Source organism: Peromyscus californicus, unplaced genomic scaffold, assembly GCF_007827085.1.
Source record: "Peromyscus californicus insignis strain IS unplaced genomic scaffold, ASM782708v3 Scaffold_5__1_contigs__length_169319896, whole genome shotgun sequence".
Lineage (NCBI taxonomy): Eukaryota > Metazoa > Chordata > Mammalia > Rodentia > Cricetidae > Peromyscus > Peromyscus californicus.
In genome coordinates, this window is record NW_026294573.1 from 42,289,664 (window position 1) to 42,308,177 (window position 18,514).

At 43.3% G+C, this 18,514-nt stretch overlaps 1 protein-coding gene across 1 annotated transcript in view; it reads right to left on the reverse strand.

The window, feature by feature from the left end:
• Window positions 1-7,138: 7,138 nt before the first annotated feature.
• LOC128096014 (calreticulin-like) overlaps window positions 7,139-18,514 on the reverse strand; it is a 50,610-nt gene continuing 39,234 nt past the window's right edge. The window contains exons 5-9 of the mRNA XM_052715075.1: window positions 16,919-17,128; window positions 16,352-16,465; window positions 15,289-15,432; window positions 10,156-10,248; window positions 7,139-7,429 (exon numbers count right to left, since the gene is read on the reverse strand). Of these exons, the coding sequence (XP_052571035.1) occupies window positions 7,178-7,429; window positions 10,156-10,248; window positions 15,289-15,432; window positions 16,352-16,465; window positions 16,919-17,128 (813 nt within the window). The 3' untranslated portion in view covers window positions 7,139-7,177. The remainder of the gene's footprint in view (window positions 7,430-10,155; window positions 10,249-15,288; window positions 15,433-16,351; window positions 16,466-16,918; window positions 17,129-18,514) is intronic.

Consider the following 18,514-nt stretch of genomic DNA (forward strand, 5'->3'; position numbering starts at 1 on the left):
CTTTTATTGCATTATTGTTACTTTTTTTTTTTTTTGGTTTTTCGAGACAGGGTTTCTCTGTGTAGCTTTGCGCCTTTCCTGGAACTCACTTGGTAGTCCAGGCTGGCCTCGAACTCACAGAGATCCGCCTGGCTCTGCCTCCTGAGTGCTGGGATTAAAGGCGTGCGCCACCACCGCCCGGCTTATTGTTACTTTTAAAAAGATGAACTAACTCTGTTTGTTCAATATAAAAGAAGTAGACATGTATCATGATTTCTTGGTTTTCATTCTTTCTTCTTTTCATAATGGTACCATGTGTTTTCTTTGGAGTTCAAACACTTTAGCAATAGTGATTGAATTAATATAAACATGATATTTGACTCAGAGTCAAGCTTAGAGTTTTGGTTTGTCTGTCTGTCTGTTTTCCTCCAAACTATCGAGAGAGAGAGAGAGAGAGAGAGAGAGAGAGAGAGAGAGAGAGAGAGAGAAACACCTTTGAACTCGTGGTGGAAATCTGAAGTTAAGGACTGCCATCATGAGAAAAAAGTATTATGAGCTGGGTGCAGTGTCACACACTTGTAATTCCAGATTCTCGGGAAGTTGAGGCAGAAGCGTTACAAATTCTGGACCAGTCTAGGCAACTTAGAGAGACTCGTCTCAAAATTTTTTTTTTTTTTTTTTAGTTTGTCGAGACAGGGTTTCTCTGTGTGGCTTTGCGCCTTTCCTGGAACTCACTCTGTAGACCAGGCTGGCCTCGAACTCACAAAGATCCGCCTGCCTCTGCCTCCCGAGTGCTGGGATTAGAGGCGTGCGCCACCACCGCCCGGCTTCATCTCAAAATTTTTAACAAGACTGTGGATGATAGCCTGGCGGTGGTGGCACAGGCCTTTAATCCCAGCAGTTAAGGAGGCAGAGGCAGGTGCATCTCTGTGAGTTCTAGGCCAGCCTATTCTACAGAGTGAATTCCAGGACAGCCAGGGCTATACACAGAGGAACCCTATTTCAAGAAACCAAAAATAAATAAATAATAATAAAAAAGTAAGTACATATAAAAAGATAAGTCAGTATGGTGGCTCACACCTTTTCTCCCAGCACTCAGAAGACTGAGGTGGGATTCCTGCAAGTTCAAAACCAGCCTAGGCTACAGAGAAAGACCCTGCCTTGAAAAAAATAATAAGAAGAAGATGCTAAAATAAGTGGATGTACTGGGGCTTATAAATCAGTACCACCAAGTATAGTGTTTTTTTATGCCAAGTAATTTAAACTGAAGGACATTGGAAGAACCCTAGAACCAAGTTTCTCTTTCTCCCAACTTTCTCTCTTCCACCTTTCTCCCTTGAAGTTAGTCACTGAAACAAGAATTTCTCAAGGTGGGTCATAGAAACTAGAAATATTAGCCTAATTTTCTCCTTCCCTCCTATAAAGGATAATTGTAGACGGAAGTTTCTGTCCTACAAGCTGCTCCCAATAACCACACAAAGGCTTAATATTAATTATAAATGCTCAGCCAATAGCACAGGCTCGTTATTAGCTAACTCTTGTATTTAAATTAACCCATATATCTTATCTATGCTTTGCCATGTGGCTTGGTACCTTTCCTCAATACGGCATGCTCACCTTGCTTCTCCCTGTGTCTGTTGGCAGTTCTGCTGACTCTGCCCTTCTTCTTCCCATCATTCTCAGTTTGGCTTTCCCACCTAACCTTATCCTGTTCAGCTATTGGCCAGTCAGCTTCTGTATTAAACCAATTAGAGCCACATATATTCACACATTGTAAAAGAGTATTCCACCGATAATTTGTCTGATAATGAGACATAAACACTTCATCCTACCCCTTACATGAGAAGCCAAGGCGAATCTGAACAGACAGCAGGGTTGAACTGGCCCTCTTGGTCTATTCCCCTTTGCTCAGCCACATTTCTACTTGATTGTCCATTGTTCACTGAGCTGAACTGCAAAAACAGTTTTCTTTAATTTTTTAGCCTGCATTTCAGAATGATCTTGTTTCTGTCTGTCTGTCTGTCTGTCTATTGGTGTTTTGAGATACCAGACTGTCTTTGAATTCCTAATTCTTCTTCTGCCTCAATCTTCTAAATAATATAGCTTCAGTTTTAAAAAATCTTATTTTTTCTGTCATTTGAACCTGTCTTTTGTTGTAAGGATGTCTGTCACTCTTACAATAGTAGAACTAAATGTTCTTCTTAAAGACTTATTATTTTGGGGTTTTGTTTTGTTTTGTCTTTTTGAGATAGGGTCTCTCTACATAGTCCTGGCTGTCCTGGAACTCACTCTGCAGACCAGACTGACCTCAAACTCACAGAGATCCACCTGCCTCTGCCTCCAGAGTTCTGGAATTAAAGGCGTGTGCCACCATACCTGGCAAGCCTTATTTATTTTTTATGTATTTGTACGAGTGTCTTTCCTACATGGTTGTTTGTGCATCATGCATGTACAGTGCCATCAGAGGCCGGAAGAGGGCATCAGATGCCCTGGAACTGGAATGACAGAAAGTTGTTAGGGGCTATGTGGGTGCTGGGAATCACACACATACTGTGACATGCCCCCAAGCACATCATGCGCACACATATAAAGTTATAATAAATTAAAAAATTTAAAACCCTCACAAAACAGTGCTCAGAGAAAAGATTGAAAATAACAAAATGAAATTTAAATAATGTCACATAAATAAAAATATGTTCATATAAAACAAAATCACATTTTTAAGAAAATATACAAACAAAAAACATTAAACAAAATTTAGTTCTCTATGTGGAAAAGGAGGGAAATTTTCAGTGTTATTGTCAGAGACCAAAGATGATAAAATATCATGTACAAAATCAAACCAATCAATCAACAAAAGAGCACAAAACCTAGAGGCAATTCAATAAACACTGCACAACTGTCTCTGGATTGGGGAAATTGAGAACTTTGGGTTTTTTCCCTTCATACACCCATAACTTCAAAGTTTTTGTGCTAAACATCTATGTTTTTGAAAATAATTATTTTGAAGAATATAGTCAGATATATATTAAACCATCTGGAGAATGTTGGTATCTGGAAGAAAAGCCCTGTCCTGTCAGAAGCAGCTGTGACAAGCTCAGGCAAGAACAGGGTGGAGAAACTGCTAGACAGGGCCCAGATCACCATCTCAGAGTCCCTGGGGTGTAAGATCCAAGCTCCATGGCAGATGGAGGGCAGGAGCGCCATGTGCCTCCCAGAGGGAAGTGGACAGAGAAAGGCCGCCAGCCCTGAGGGGCCTCCTTGAACTGCAGGGTCATGCCTGAGGCAGCAGAAAATGTGCTGGTGGCAGTGAGAGAAGTACAAAGGTTACTGAAAACTGGGTCCTAAGAGACGGAAATCTGACTCAAAGCAGCTAAGCCACAGAGGCAGAGGCAGGTGGATCTCTCTGAGTTCCAGGCCAGTTTGATCTCCATTTTGAATTCCAGGCCAGTCAAGGCTGTGTAGTGAGATCCTGTCTATAAATAAATAAATAAATAAAAGGCAGATAGGAAGTGTAAAGAGGTGGCTGCTAAGTTGATGATTGAAGGAAGCTTGGAACCTACAAGAGGAACCAGCTGAGCAGGTGAGTCCTCTGCATAGAGATAGATAAGTTGGCTGGCCTGAACCGGAAGGGCTTGAGGGCAAAGATGAGGAAGAGATCAAGATTCTTGCTGATAAACTCAGAGAGAGGCAGATGTGTGTTAGTTTGCTGAGAGGTTAGATAAACTGAAAAAGATAAGGTGTCTTGGAAGGCAAGCTGAGCTGCACAGATGAGGAACACCTTTGTACACAAAGGATGCTGGATCCATGCTCCACTAGGCTCCTGCCTGCCACTCCCCCTGACTCCAACTCTCCCTGACTCCTGCCAGAAGCTGACCTGGAAACAGAGGGCTGATCTTTGGAAGGCTGCTTTCTCGATTCCTCCATCTTTCTCTCCTACTGGCTTCTGCCTTTTCCCAGAGATCCCAGCTGGGCTAGAGGCTGAGTACTTTTGGGGGGCCTTCAGGGAGTGCAATCACAATACTAGATGTCTTTAAAAAGCACGGTATGGGGCTGGAGAGATGGTTCAGCAGCTATGAGTACTGACTGCTTTTCCAGAGGACTGCTGTTCAATTCCCAGCATCCACATGGCAGCTCATAACTATCTGTAACTCTGGTCCCAGGAGATCTGATGTCTTCTTCTGGCCTCCACCGGCACCAGTCACACAAGTGACAGACAAGCATACATGCAGGTAAAACACCTATATACATAACATTTTACAATTTAATTTAAAAAAAGCTTTCTGTGATATACAGTTTGTAATTATAATTGTTAATTTTGTTGTTGTAGCAATTTTAAAGTTTTATTTTATAGCTTATTTTACAGCTGAGAGGCAGCCATCTAATGTCTTTCTTCCTTTTGGAAGATGTCTTTTCAGCCTAATGCATACTGTCTTCTCCGTAGAGGAGGAAAACAAGTGTGGGCCTGCCTTACTGACAGCCAACTAGAAACCAGGCAGAGACTCCATCTCGGGAACCTTCACTACTCTGTACAAGGCCCCCATCAAACAGGAACAGGAATTCTAGGAAGAGTTAGCCCTGAACAAAAACATACTGCACTGTTAAGGTTTCTAGCTTTAGGCATCTTTGAATAACTTTTTTTTTTTTTTTTACTTTTTTTCATTAGAAGTAACCAAATTAAGACAGTAAGACTTCTGAGACCCACCCATTAGTTCTCCCAGTACTAGGGTATTGTGCATGTTAGGCAAACACTCGGTCACTCATCCACAGCCATGTTTGTTTCATGTCTCTCCCCTTTCTCACGGCTCACAAAAAAGTATCACGTGCTCCTTGACGCTGAGAGGACCATCCAGTGCTCTCCTGAATCCTTCAGTGGAAGAAAAAAAAGCTGTGTTTGTGCCACAAAATTAGCTGCATGAAGCTCACCTCGTCGCCCATTTCTGGGTCCAGGCTTCTGTCTCTAAAGTGTCATCTCAATGTGCTTTGTATCGGGCAGTGTCAGAGAGATCTGGAATAGCTCATGTATGATATTTTAAAACTTATGTTACTTTGAAACCTTGCCTCTTGTGGATTGGTGTGCCATGGCCGCTCTACCTGGCTATGAAAACTGGGTCCTAAGAGACGGAAATCTGACTCAAAGCAGCTAAGCCACAGAGGCAGAGGCAGGTGGATCTCTCTGAGTTCCAGGCCAGTTTGATCTCCATTTTGAATTCCAGGCCAGTCAAGGCTGTGTAGTGAAATCCTGTCTATAAATAAATAAATAAATAAATAAATAAATAAATAAATAAATAAATAAATAAAAGGCAGTGTACTAACCTAGACAAGGTTCTTTCCACACCCAACTGCCACTGAAAAAATTGCTTTACTTTTGAATTCTTGCATGTGTATACACTGCATGTGTGTGGAAGTCAGAGGACTTAAGATGCTTCTCTCCTTCTACCACATGAAACTCAGAGATGGAACTCAGATGGCCAGCTCCTTTACCCATTAAGCCATCTTACTGGCCTCTACTCTAAAATATTCTAAGAATCCAAAGTCCACCATTAGGACCTGGGCAGCTTTTGCATGCTTGTAATTCTAGCACTCAAAGGCTGAAATAGGAGGAAGTTCAAAGCTAGCCTATGCGTCATAGTAAGTTCTCTGCCGGTCAGTGCAACATGGTTAGACCATGGGACCCTGTCTCAAATGGGGGTTTCGATGCTTATGTATATATGTATAAAATTGCCAAGTAATAAATAAAATATATTCTTTAAAAAAAATCAAAAGTTCAGTTTTTCTAAAAACCAAAACCAGAACTGACTAGGGCCCAGCCTCCAAGGAGGAAGAAAGAACTTCCTGCCACTTTCACTGATCTCATGACTCCACTTCCTGTTGTCCAGGCTCTTTGTTCTTTAACTCCAAAGTCTGTTCTCTGTTTTTCTGCATTCTTCAATACCTGGCTTAAAAGTTACCCTCTTTATGAAGCAGTCTCTGAAACCAACAGGCATAGACAGTGGGTTGGTTGTTTTGTTTTGGTGATTGGTTGGTTGGTTTTTGGTTGTTGTTGTTGTTTTTGAGACAGGGTTTTAGTCTAGGTTGGCCTTGAGCTCTCTGTGTAGTTGAGGATGAACCCAAACTCCTGATCCTCCTGCCTCTACCTCCCAAGTGCTGAGAGTTCATTCTCTCCAGCAGACATTTAGCAAACACCTTGATTCCTGTTTGTAAACCTATGTTATAGTTATTGGCTCCTTAAATGTTGGATTTTTAAAAAATCCACCCAAAAGGACATTTCTTCCATGTAACAGGTTGCCCACAGTCTGTATCAGCAGTCATAGATATTCACTCAAATAGCCTGGCACAGTAGAAGGATAAGCTTTGCAACCAGATGAGCTTGAGTTCAGTGGCTGGCCCGCCCCTCACTGACTGACCCTGAACAAGTGTCTGCGTCTGTAGAATGAAGATAGCAATGACCTCCACAATGACCACTGCGAGACTGAATGGGCGCATTGTAGGCATGCTGCAAATTCGTGGGAAAATGCTTTCTAATCTATAAAGAACTACAAGAATGCAAGAGATAGTGATGCTGTGAGCAGGTGGAACAGAACAGATAGAAATAAGACCAGCAAACTTGCTAACAAGTAACAGTCGTTTAAAAATTAGGGCACGAACACAGCAGGCCAACAAAGTGACTTTCATGAAGTATTTTTCCAGGCACTCAGGAGATGTTCTGATTTTTGTTTTTAGGTGCTCAGTACATTAACAAGAGGAAAACATTGGGCAGAACCGTCAGCACTGCTCAGTAAATACTAAGAAATACATATATTTAAACAAAGAAAATCCCCAGGAGAATAGGGCTCAACTGAAAATGAGAATCAGGTTTATACAGAAGCTTATTTACCAACAATTAATTTCGTAAACACCATGATAACGATAGTAGTTTTAACTTCTCCATTTTTTTTTTACAGTATATTTACATTGGGTGCTTTATACACATTACCTCATCCAATCACTATACCCACATCTTGAAATAGAAATTACCATTCATTCATTCCCTTTCTACCAATAAGCCAATAGAGCACGGGAGGGGGAGTGGAAATATAAACCCAAAGTTTATCTAAAAAGAGCGAGTCATTTTACTTCCCGCAGTTTGCTAACCTCCGGAGCATTTCCCCTGCTAAGCGCCGTCTCTCGCTTCTGTGGGCAATTCCTCTCTCCGCAGTTACAGTTCATCCTTCTGATCAAAGCGGACTTCCCTTTTCCCCAGAGATGCCCTCTTGGCGCTGTCTTCCTGCTTGGGCCCTGCATCTGGTTCCTCCTCGGAGTCCTCTTCATTGTCCTCCTCATCCTCCTCATCAAGTCCCCAGATGTCCTCTTTCCTGGCCCGCTCCTTTTCCCTCTTCTTTTTGGCCTCTTCTGCCTCCTTCTTCTTCTCCATTTCCTCATACAGCTCTCTCCACTGCTGCTCTACATCCTGTTTAAAGTGTGGAATTCCAAAGTTGCACAGATGAGACAAACAGACACATTTTAGAAACATCTGTAGTCTTCCCGTCGGGCGTTAGGAGTCCTAGGATGGTGTTCATTTACATGTAAGTTTCAGTACTTCTGGGGTGGAGAGAAATCTGTGTCTGGGTGTATGGTGTACAGTTCGTTTGTAAATAAAGCAGATTCAAAGCTAGGCATAGTGCTGTGTACCTGTAATCCTAGCACCCGGGAGGTGGAAGCAGGATCAGGAGCTCAAGGTCGTCCTCTGATAGACATTTAAGGTTGGCCTGAGCTACCTAAGACGATCTCAAAATAAAAAAAGTAAAATGAAGCCCGGCGAAGGTGGTGCACGCCTTTAATCTCAGCACCCGGGAGACAGAGCCAGGTGAGTCTCTGAGTTCGAGGCCAGGACTACCAAGTGAGTTCCAGGACAGGCTCCAAAGCTACACAGAGAAACCCTGTCTTGAAAAAACAAAACAAAATAAAACAAACAAAAAAAACGTAAAACGAAATAAAATAAAGTGGGCTGGAAAGAGGCCTGAGCAAGAGAAGGTTCTGGCCCAAGCCTGAGCACCTGTTTGATCCCTGGGACTCATCTAGGAGAAGGCATTGTCCTCTGACTTCCACACACATACCGTGGCATGTGCATGCACTTACACACGAAATAAATGTAATAAAACAACTTTTAAATAAAATCATTTCAAAAATTAAAAAAAAAAATACTAAAATAAAATAAATCCAGATTCGTCATATATTCACTTGATGCTTATGCCATCGCCCCGCACAGGCTAAACGACATCTGTGAGTCATTTGCATTCCTCACAGTGATAAGTAATGTTGCTCATCCTCACTTTCTGCATGAGGGAATCTGATGTTTGGATTTCTTTCTTATTTATTCATCTGCTTATTTTGTCCTTGAGACAGAGTGTTCCTATATAGTCCAGAATGACCTTGAATGCTTTCTTTTTTCTTTTTAAAAATTTTTTTTGAGACAGGGTTTCTCTATGTGGCCCTAGCTGTCCTGAAACTCACTATGTAGATCAGGCTGGGCTCGAACTCACAGAGATCCACTGCCTCCGGAGTGCTGGAGTCTAAGGTGTGTACCACCATGCCCAACTCTGGAACTCTTTCTTAATCCTCCCACCTCTGCCTCCCTCCCTGTACTTCTGCAGTGTTTGGTATGCCATCACAACCAGCTCATGTGGACTTTCTATGTTTTGTTCTCTCCAAACTGAATACAAGCCCCATAAGATAGAAATGTCTCAATTTTATTTCATGGCTATATCCCTAACGACTGCCGTGGTGAACAGGCTCTTACCAAGTATTTGTCAAGTGAATGCATGGTTTAATAGATTTACACAGGCTAGATATTGAACACATGCTAGATGTTAGGAACTTAGAAGACAGTTGCTATTGTTTTTCCTAATTGATAGATGAGGAAAGTTAAATACATCGACCAAGTTCATATAACTATAGTCAAGGATGGAGCCTGGATTTGAACCTAAGCAGTCTACCTAGAAAGCTCATGCTCTTTACTAATATATAATAATGACACAACATCGGTATTAGAAGACTGGGGAGTAGTTCAGTAATGGAGTGACTCTAGTATGAGCAAAGCTCTAGGTGAGATCTCTCGTATCACAAGATAAAGATAACATTGAATTAAAACAAGACAAAACTAAATTAAAGAGTATTTTTAAAGCTGAGCACAGGGTCAGCAAGTTAGCCCAGTGGGTAAAGGCAAATGCTGCCAAGCCTCACAGCTTCAGTTAGATCCGTTGGGAGTTGAGCCTGGTGCCAGAGACCTGTAATCTCAACTCCTTGGTAGGCCGAAGACAAAAAACACATGTTCAAGGCCAGCCATGGCTACAGTGTGAGTTTAGGGCCTGAGTAACTTTGTGAGACTCTGTCTTAAAATAAGAAGTAAGACAAGTTCCAGTAATACAGCTCGGTGGTGGAACAATGGCCTAGCACAACTGTCCCTAGAAACACGTACGGCCTTTATGTGGCCTCTGGGAATCTGAACTCTGATCCTCATGCTTACACTGCAAATGCTTTATCAACGGAGCCATCGCTTCAGCTCAGGGCAGGGGCAGGCAGGCTGTTGTTTTTGCTTTTACCTTCTGTGTCTGTGCTTTGCTGATACCTAGGTTTCCTGCTGAATTATTAAGCCCTGGCTATAAACCTACTTGGATTGACCTTCCTGCAGGGCCAGGACATCTGGATGCAGGACATCTTCCTTAGGAAGCCATTGTCCCGAATCTCACTCCACACATTAGATAGTTTTGAGAAGGGAGGAGCTGGTAAACAGCACTACCATGTCCTCTGGTTTTCAAATCATCTGAGGTAGGCTGAGTGGCTCCCTCTAATGGCACACTGAAAAGGCATTGTGGCACACAAAAGGAGCATGGGTTCTGGGTTCAGGCGCCAACTCAACAAGTCAAAGGTTGTGTGTGACCTTGGGCAGTTTAGCCTCTGGAACTCAGTTTCCATTCCTAAGAAATGGAATAATATCTATATTGCAAAGTTGCCTTAAGGGCCAAGTAAGATACATTTTGAAAAGTGCTCAGAGTGACAAGTCGAAGATGTCCAATGAATGTGAGTTCTCTGTCTCTCAAGGCCATGTGAGCAGATAATTGGGATAATGATTGTTAGTCCTGATTTTGCAAATGGCAGAATCAGACATCTGGAATTCAGGGTAGAAAAACAACTCACCTTTCTTAATCCCCAGGTCATATTTCCAACCTCTTCAGCAAACTCTTCATCATTTGTTAGAAGGAAATTGTCAAAGATGCTGCCTGATTTCACCTGTTGAAATGAAAACCGTGAGATTATTACAACTGGGTTCCTAGAGACCTAGAGACATGGCTCAGAAACATGAGGACCTGAGTTTGGATCCCTATCATGGTGGAAAATATGTATGGCTGTGAGGGTACCTTACAACCCCAGTGCTGTCTGGGGCAGAGACAGGAGGATCACTAGGCTTACTGGCTGCCAGCCTAGCTGCAGGTTCAGTGAGAGACCCTGTCTCGAGAATAAGATAGAACAGGACACCTGATGTTCTCCTCTGGCCATGCACATACACACATGCATATAAACTCTCTCTCTCTCTCTCTCTCTCTCTCTCTCTCTCTCTCTCTCTCTCTCTCTCTGTCTCTCACCAAAAGGCTTTTGCCATATTTATTTGTTTTTTATGTGTGTGCCTATTTCATTTTAGGTTCACCACATGAATAATGAAGGAACCCTCAGAGGCTGGAATAGTGTATCGAATCCCCTGGAATTAAAGTTACTGACTGTTGTGAACCACCATATGGGTGTTGTTAACAAAACCAGGGTCCTCTGCAAGAGCAGTAAATGCTCATAACCATTGAGCAATCTTTCCAGGCCCTTTCTCTATTTTCTTAAAATAGTATGCTAAGAAGCCATGTGGAGTGGTGCATGCCTGTAATCCCAGCACATGGGAAGTGGAGGCATGGGGATCAGGGCTTCATGTACCTTCACACTTTTTATGTAATAATACATGAAACCCTATCATAAAATCAAAAGAAGACAAAAGTTTAGTATTTGTGAGTAAAAGATTAAACCCATGCTTTATAACAGTTACAGTGTTTAGTTCATGACAAAGGAATAAGATAGAAAGGAGCACAAGACATGGGGTTGAACAGACCAGCTCAGCTGCATTCCAGTTTTATGACATTAGGCAAGTTACTCAATCCCGCTGAGTTATTCTCTCACAGGTAAATCAAGGAAGCCAGGTATGATGGTCCATGCCTGTAATCCCAGGATTAGGGAGATAAAGCAGAATAATCAAGAGTTCAGGGTCATCTTCAACTACATAGTGAGTGTGAGATCAACCAGGACTACCTGAGACCCTGTTGATGAGGAGGATGAGAAAGATGATGATGATTATAAGTGTGGTATATGTTCTTTTGATCCCAACACTTAGAAGGCAGAGGCAGGTGACAGGCAGATCTGTGTCATGTCGAGGCTAGCTTGGTCTAGATAGTGAGTTCCAGGCTAGCCAGTGTGTGACATTGTAAAACCATCATCATCATCATCGTCATCATCATCACCATCATCATCATAGTAATGTGAATCATGGAAAATAATAACTCTCTGATAGTAGTGTTATGAAAATTAGAACTAATGTATCTAAAGCACAGTGCCACGCAAATGTCACTCAACAGATAAGAATGATTTTTATAGCTTTTCAGTATCTAGATATATTTCAAAGGACCAAAAGTTGGCCAAGATGTAATTTTGTATGTTGATTAAATCATTGCTAAGATAGGCAATGCACACCTTTAATCCCATACTTGGGAGGCAGAGGCAGGTGGATCTCTGTGAGTTTGAGGCTGGCCTGGTCTACAGAGTGAGTTCCAGGACATCCAGAGCTACAGAGTGAGACCCTGTCTCAAAAAAACAAAAATAAAATAAAATAAATCATTGTTAATTTTATTCCAACTGCTGTGTGAGCAAGAAAACGTTCTTTAGTATGAGGATTATGTGCCTCTCCTCTATATTTTATAAAGCTCTGTCCGCTGTTTTGTAACCAAAAGCCTATATATTTTTTACATTTTTGTTCTTAATAAGAAAGGCCTTTTATTTGGCTTACATCATTCCACTGATGCTGCTTCCTACAGAAAAATAAGTGACAGACACTGGAGAGCAGAATTTTTAGTTTGCTCTAAGTTATTTACTTTTAAATTGGCTTGTAAAATTCCTTTTGCAACTGTGAGATTTTTCTGACCTTTTGGATTTTTTTCTTCTTTTAAGTTGTCTGCAGTCTCACTTAGAAAACTACCCATTTGTTGGCTTGCCCATCTCTCCTCCTGAAAAGAGTGCTCCTAACCTCCCTGTTTTCTTCAGTGACCTCTTCCTCCCTCCCTCCCTCCCTCCCTCCATCAAACTCCCAGTCCTGCTTCCTAACTGCTTGGTCTTATGTTCACTTTGATCTATTCATCTCCCATCTGTGCTTACAAGTTTTTATCTGCAAAATGCAAATAGAAGGAAACACACTTCCTCCCCTGCTATATTCACATCATTAAGAGCAAAGAACGCCGGGCGGTGGTGGCACACGCCTCTAATCCCAGCACTTGGGAGGCAGAGCCAGGTGGATCTCTGTGAGTTCCAGGCCAGCCTGGGCTACCAAGTGAGTTCCAGGAAAGGCGCAAAGCTACACAGAGAAACCCTGTCTCGAAAAACCAAAAAAAAAAAAAAAAAAAAAAAAAGAGCAAAGAACATGTGAGAGAGAGCTGCATTCAATTGTAAAATACAGTCTTAAAGATGTCTTAACAAGTTCATTCCTCTTGGATCATAGAGTGGAAAGAGTAGGGGCTAGAGAGATGGCACTGGGTAAAGTGCTTACATGGACCTGAGTTTGGATCCTCAGCCTCTATACAAAACCAGGCATCATGACCCAAGCCTGTAATCCCAACCCAGGGGGACAGAGATAGGTGGACTGGATAGCCAGTTTGGATAAAACAGCAAGATCCAGGCTCAGTAAGAAACCCAGTCTCGCCGGGCGGTGGTGGCACACGCCTTTAATCCCAGCACTCGGGAGGCAGAGCCAGGCGGATCTCTGTGAGTTCGAGGCCAGCCTGGGCTACCAAGTGAGTTCCAGGAAAGGCGCAAAGCTACACAGAGAAACCCTGTCTCGAAAAAACCAAAAAAAAAAAAAAAAAAAAAAAAAAGAAACCCAGTCTCAAAAAATAAGATGGGACAGGCGGTGGTGGCGCATGCCTTTAATCCTAGCACTCAAGAGGCAGAAGCAAGGGGATCTCAGTGAGTTTGAGGCCAGCCTGATCTACAAAGTGAGTTCCAGGACAGCCAGGACTGTTATGCAGAGAAACCCTGCCTTGGAAAAAACAAAACAAGTAAGATGGACAAATGATTGAGGAAGAACGTCCAGATGTCAACCTCTGGCCTATACATGGGCTAGTGTACCATGCATACAAGGATACAGGGTATGTATGTTAGTTTGAGTTACTATCCCTTCAAAGATCATATGGAGTCCTGGGTGAAGAGAATGGTTGTTCTCTGCTGTCTCCTCCCAGCTTCAGCCCTGACTCCAGAATGCAATCGCTTCCAAGTAGGGGGGGAAAGTAATGGACTGGGTTCGAAGGCACCAGAATAGGAAAGAGGAAGTGTCAGGGACGAGGCTGTTCATCTGGGACAGAGGCAGGATAAAGACTGTGGTTGGGATGGCAGAGCATCTTGAGCGGAAACTCATGGCTAGAGGGGGCAGGTCAAGAAGGCGGGCTGTCTCTGTGCTTAGTTCCTTGACTTTTCCTATAAGATGCAGGGATTCTGTGGCTAACTGGATGTTCCTGGTTAGCTGAGTGAAGAGGAGTAGGACCTGGGAGTCAGACCTAACTAGAAATTGTAAGGAAAAAAATGCCGTGAGGATGATGTCAGCATTATTCAGAATCATCATCATCATCAACACACACACACACACACACACACACACACACACACACACACACACACCTTGGATTTTAGAAACTAAGTCTCTGGGGCTTCATTCCAGATCAGTATCTGTGACCCTCTGCTGACCTACACACATGAGAATTAAGGCTTGGAGAGCACTCCTCTGACGTGGTGAAATTCTTCAAATAGGAAGGTTTGCCTGTTTAGACAGGTTGACAGAGCCCAGGAAAATTTGTGCCAAAAGTTTTAAATGAACAAAGATATAGAATAAAATCTGTATCCTAATGCTTTTAGTGGAAAAAAACATTTTCAAGGCCAGTGAGATGGCTCTGAAGGTAAGAACACTTGTGGACAAGCCTGGTGACCCAAATTCAATCTCTGGAACTCACAATCCCTAGAACCCAAATGATCAAAGGAGAGAACTGACTCCCACAACTTGTCCTCTGACCTCCACCACACATTGGCCATGGCGCGCACACACACACACACACACACACACACACACACACACACACACACACACACATTAAATAAATGTAATTTTTCAAGGAAACAGAGTATGCACATTAATATGTTTTTATATATTTACATGATATTGAAAGTTCTGGTTTATTCAAAAGGAGCAGCCTAAAAAAAAAGGAGAGATAGCAACATGAATGTGTGTGATTTGTATCCGTGCTCTTCAGATAAGCCAGGAAGGAAAGAAATATCTGTGTCCCTTCCTTCTCCCCCACCCTTCTGAACTCCGGCCTGGCATCTGGTAGTGACTTCATTCCGTTTCTATGTTGACCTCCTGAAGTCAGAAAACCGAGAAAATAGGAAAAAAATAAAGCAGGAAATGAATAAAGAAACTAAGAAAGTAAAACATGGGGGTCCTTGTTCCAGAAGCTTTGGCAACTGAACAGTTAGAGGATCAGAAGTTCAAGGTTATCTCAACTGCATAGCCAGTTGGAGGGAGGCCAGTCTAGACTACATGAGACCTTATCACAAAACAAAACAGCAAATCATGTAAGATCAACAAAGGCATCAAAAAGTATTAGTAGCACATGGAGTAGGTCTGATGAACAAAGACTATTGCTCAGGCCCAAGTTTTCCACTTATCTTACCAGATGCATATCTTCAGGAAATTTATTCAACTTTTCTGAGCCCCCTTTTGATGTTGAGAAACAGATATACGGTGAAGATTAAACAAATATGCAAAGTCTTTAATACAGTGGTGTATAGAAGGGACTAAGTAAATTTTGGCTCTTATGATTTTGAAGACAAATATAATTACTCCCATTTTAAAGATGAGTGGTTTGAGGTTTAGAAAGATCAAGATTTATTCAAGTCTGTAACTTCCAGGCCGGGGCTTCTTCTACTGTGTGAGAGCTACAAGGACCGCTGGTCAGGGGCTGTGAGTCCAGAGTGCTTTACCTGCCAAAGATCCAGGCCAAGGACGCTGATGTTATAATAGTGACAAATGGTGGGGTCAGGCCTGTATTTGGGGTTGTCTATCTCTGGGTGAATCCACTCCCCCTGATAATTGGGATTGTCAATGATCCGAGGTTTCCATTGTCCCTAAACAGAGAACCAAGAGTGGACACGTCAGTAATAATTTCCCAGTCTTCTAACATCATGCAATTAAAAAGCATCAATCAATTTATAAGCAGTTGTGTAGCAGACTCCTAGAACTTTCCCTTTCTTCGAGTAAAGGCATAAGATTCTTCCCAGTTCCCTTTTCCTCCTACTGGGAGTGAAATGACACGGCAGGAGCCTCTTCTGGCCTGGCCCTCTCTCTGAAAAGGCACATTCATGAGGTTAAGAAAACACAATTCTTGGAGAACATTGTCTAAGTAGCTTAGCACTCGGGGCTGTCCTTGTTCCTCTGTGTGGCACAGGAAACCGTGGCCAGATAAAATGCCTGCTCCAGTCAATTTTATTCCTGGGCCATTTGTCAGCTGACTCCTTCAGTCCTTGCTTCTGACATGACCTCAGGAGTTGACCTTTAAAAATCCTCTATCCCCCAAATACTTTGGACTCATGGGGATCCCACTCTTTGCCCTTCTGGCCTGCTTCTAAGACACTGGATTCCTGAGCCCGAGACCACTTCCTGTTTATATCTTGTTCCTTGAACTGGCAGCTTTTCCCCACTCTGGACAAGCTCCTTGCCCAAGCCTGCCCGAACCATTTCCTTAGCGCTGGCTTTACCAGCCTCCCTCCCCCTTGCAAACAGGAGGAGGCTGAGAACAGGCCTCTGATGTGGCCACTGTCCTATTTGGAGTGAAGATCTCAGAATTTCTGCTTTGTTTTTACTTTGTTTTGAGACAAGATCTTGCTATATAGCCCAGCCTGGCCTTGAACTTGCAATCCTGCCTCAACCTTCTGAGGGCTAGGATTATAGGCCTGCAGGTTAGAGATTTTATTTTCTAATTAGAATTGACATCTCTCCCATCTGATTTCCCTGTATAAATTTTCATTGAAAAGAGAGGCCCCTCACCTTGTACTTGACATTCGGTATCAGGGGCCCTTCCCACACTCCATCCATCGCCTCGTTCCAGTCATCCGGCTTCTTGGCCTCTGGGTCTGGGATGAACTCAGAGTCCTCCCAATCCTAAAACAGAATGTTCCTTCATGAAGATGGTGACATGATCTGGGAGGAAACTGGGGACTCAAGTGCAGACAGGGGGAAGGGGTTCCCTACCCACCCTGCTCTGCTGTGTGATGGCCCAGTGCAGGAGAGAAAAGGCCTTTATGGACCCCAAGGGTCACCATCATCTGACCTTGGATGCTTTAACCCCACCTCAGATGGGTATTATCCTTGTCGCTCACCTCACCCTGCCCTCGGTTGCGGGAGCTGCTGCTATGGTTTGTATGTGGTTTGCTCCCACACAGTCTGCCCCTTGAGTCTCACCACCCCGAGCACCCTGCTAGACCTGGCTTGAACTCACACCCTCATTTTCTCATGGCGCCAACCTCCCAGACACTTGACTTCATCGTCTGCCCTAATGTCCTGACTATACCTTCTTCTCCCTGAGATCAGCTTCCCAGCTAAACTCCCTCTGACCTCAGGTTTCTTATCTTCAGGATCCTCTATCTGCAGCCGTTCATCCCATTTCCTTGGTTTCCTGGCATAGGGGTCTTTTATTTTCCTGGGAGGCAAGAAGTCCCAGTCATCTTCCAGGCCCCCAGTTGTCACCTTCTCGTTGTCAATTTTGACCTCGTAAGTCGCATTAGGGCGAAGGATCAGAGTGTACAGGTGAGTGTCTTTGTTGATCTGTAAAGGGAATGGGTGATATTTCAGTTCCATACAGGACATTGTCGATCTCAGGCACTGTGTTGCCTGAATGTCCTCTCCCACATATTTACACACACTTTACCACATTCCTTTCCCCTTCCTCTAGTTAATACACCTACAGGGATTCTGGGCTCACCCCGCTGGTGCACGCTCCTGTGGTCTCACTTCTGTGGTCCTCCATCTTCTAGCCCCCACTCTTCTGAAGCTTGATCATTCTGCCTGTCCTGTTAAACCGTGAGCTTCTCAACAGCAGGGGTCATATATGATTTCTCTATCATGTCTAAGCTTCCAAGCTGAGACTTGCCCCAGAGGAGGACTCAGAACATCCAGCCCCATGTTACAAGGCTGGTCAGGAAGGCCTAGCTTCAACACAAGATTCCTAATGCCCCCGGCCTCATGGACTTTTCTAGATTCTGTTCCTGCCGTTCTCTGTACAACAGCCGTATCAGCCCTCAGGTTGTGCCTCGGTTTCTTGAGTTTCCTTGGCTTTGCTCATGCAGTCTCCTCTTCCAGAAGTTCATCTTTCCATAAAATTGTCACATTCGTTTACTAGAGCATGCTCGTCTTTCAGCACGAGGAAGGCTTCTCCAGGAAGCAATCCTTACCTAAGCCTCCAGGTGGAGGAGGAGCCCTCTTCTCTGCTCCTGTATTACTTTCCTTTGCTTAACTCTTATCTTTACTCAATTGTGAAAGTTTTATTTGTTTTGTTTTGGTAAGATCTTGCTGAATTGCCCAGGTTGGCATTGAACTCACAACCCTTTCACCCCAGCCTACAGAGTGGCTAGGATTATAGGCATAAATCACAGTATCAGGCTTTACTGTGAATTTGGTTAATTCAAAAGACCTATCTGGCTAAATCTATCCCATGCTCAAAGCCCAAGGCAGAATTAACATCTGGTTAATAATGCCTGTTAGGACTGTTGATTGACCATACCTACTGTCCTCTAGCTAATCTAGAGGCTTCTAACTTTGGTACTGAGATAAACTGACCCACCCATCTCATGTAAGCACAGCACTCCTGACCCCCACCCTAGTATCTACAGTGGGGAATGATGCCACACCAGCCTTCACACCACATTACTTCCCAGGTTTTTCGGTCAGCTGTTACGGTGTGAGCTCCTACAGTGTGTATATAGAGCACATCTCTAGGTCTACTTAATCTGTAAAATGGAGATGATAAGGTTTAATTAATAGAGTTCGTATAAGAAAAAAATGAGATAACATATATAAAAATCCCCTCCCCCCGGGGCTGGAGAGACGGCTCAGCAGTTTTGAACACTGGCTGCTCTTCCAGAGGACCTGGGTTCAACTCTCAGCACACACATGCAGCTCATAACAACCTATAACTCTGGTCACAGGGAATCT